Raw genomic sequence first — 1,311 nt, forward strand, 5'->3', positions numbered from 1 at the left:
AAAAAAACGACAACAACAAAACCATCGAAATGACGATCATTTCGATCACTGGTACCTAAAGGTACCACAACAGTAAATGTCTCCTCTGTTTGTTAATCCAGTCCTACGTACATACTGTACAGCACTTTCAGACAGGGACTTACTTTGTGGCTGCAACCTATCCGGGACTTTGCCAGTTTCAAGTAGCAACCAGAGGTCGGAGCATTTCTGCGTTTCCCAACGTGTCACAGCGTAGCTACCTACCGATGACCCCACTGAGAGAGAGAAGAGATGGAGACTTTTTAGAAAGCAGGGGGTGTGTGAGGGGTTACATATTGACTTCTCACCGATGGAAACAAGCAAATTCCACTGCAAGGGATAAGCAAGTCTCTTTTGTAGAATCTTCTGCAGAGCAAAAAGGCCAACAGCACCTGTAAGAGAAGGTCAAAATGATATCCAACAACTATGATAACATGGCACAGGCTCACGGGTAGTGAACGATTTTTTTAGATTCAAGTAAAAGCTGTAGCCTGACATTCTGACAATCGAACAATACTTGCAGGGATTCATTTTTTTATCCTCTGCTAAAAAACACTAATATTATATTGTCTGTATGTCTTTGTTATACTGCCCACTGGTGGCCAAAGTAAGCACAACGTAGGGCTGGAGTGGCATTTCTGTTCATTTTCAATTGGGAAAGAATATATGTATTTTGGCTCAAAATGGTGTTCTTAAAAAGATGAAATGCACAAAATTAATTACTCAGAGATGGAGCAAATACGTATGACCCAGTACTTTGGTCCACATCTTCTAACACACATGCCTGAGGGTTCTTCGTCCTCATGTGGTAGCTACTAGATTTATCTTGGAAATTATTTATCTCCTATTTAGTGGAGGTTTTCAACAGGACAGTGCAAAACTGCAATGGAAAAAAAATCCAAGTTGGTAAAATAAGTAAAAATTACAATAAAATTCATAAATTAAAAAACACGCACCAAGAATAAAGGTTCCAGTCCCCTTCATGAAGGCGTGAGACTGACAGGCGGCATACCTTTCTAAGCCCTGAAAGACAAAATTACTTAAAATGAAGGACGATAATGTCATATTTTCATTTATATTTTATATTACACACAAGTGTTATCGTGAGTGTATAATGATGCAAAAGGCAAAACACGTCACGCTAAATTGTAAACGCTCACCGGGTGTTTCGCCACCAGCTCGTCGTCCACTCGAGTGAGACCAAGATTGACCATTTCGTATATTACAATCTGAGTTTTAATGCTATTTCACGGATAGTAACATTGGATTTTGTTGACATTACCAGTACCCGGA

General features: G+C 39.7%; 1 protein-coding gene across 1 annotated transcript; it reads right to left on the reverse strand.

Moving 5' to 3' along the window:
* Nucleotides 1-4: 4 nt before the first annotated feature.
* On the reverse strand, nucleotides 5-1,305 carry LOC109509537 (transmembrane protein 141-like). Its single transcript, XM_019859371.1, has 4 exons — nucleotides 1,179-1,305; nucleotides 975-1,041; nucleotides 327-410; nucleotides 5-254 (listed from the first exon to the last, which is right to left on the reverse strand). Exons 1-4 carry the CDS (start codon nucleotides 1,230-1,232, stop codon nucleotides 46-48), a joined length of 414 nt encoding a protein of 137 aa, XP_019714930.1. The 5' UTR covers nucleotides 1,233-1,305; the 3' UTR covers nucleotides 5-45.
* Nucleotides 1,306-1,311: the final 6 nt, after the last annotated feature.

This window comes from Hippocampus comes, unplaced genomic scaffold (genome assembly GCF_001891065.2).
Source record: "Hippocampus comes isolate QL1 unplaced genomic scaffold, H_comes_QL1_v1.1 C16941544, whole genome shotgun sequence".
NCBI classification, from domain to species: domain Eukaryota; kingdom Metazoa; phylum Chordata; class Actinopteri; order Syngnathiformes; family Syngnathidae; genus Hippocampus; species Hippocampus comes.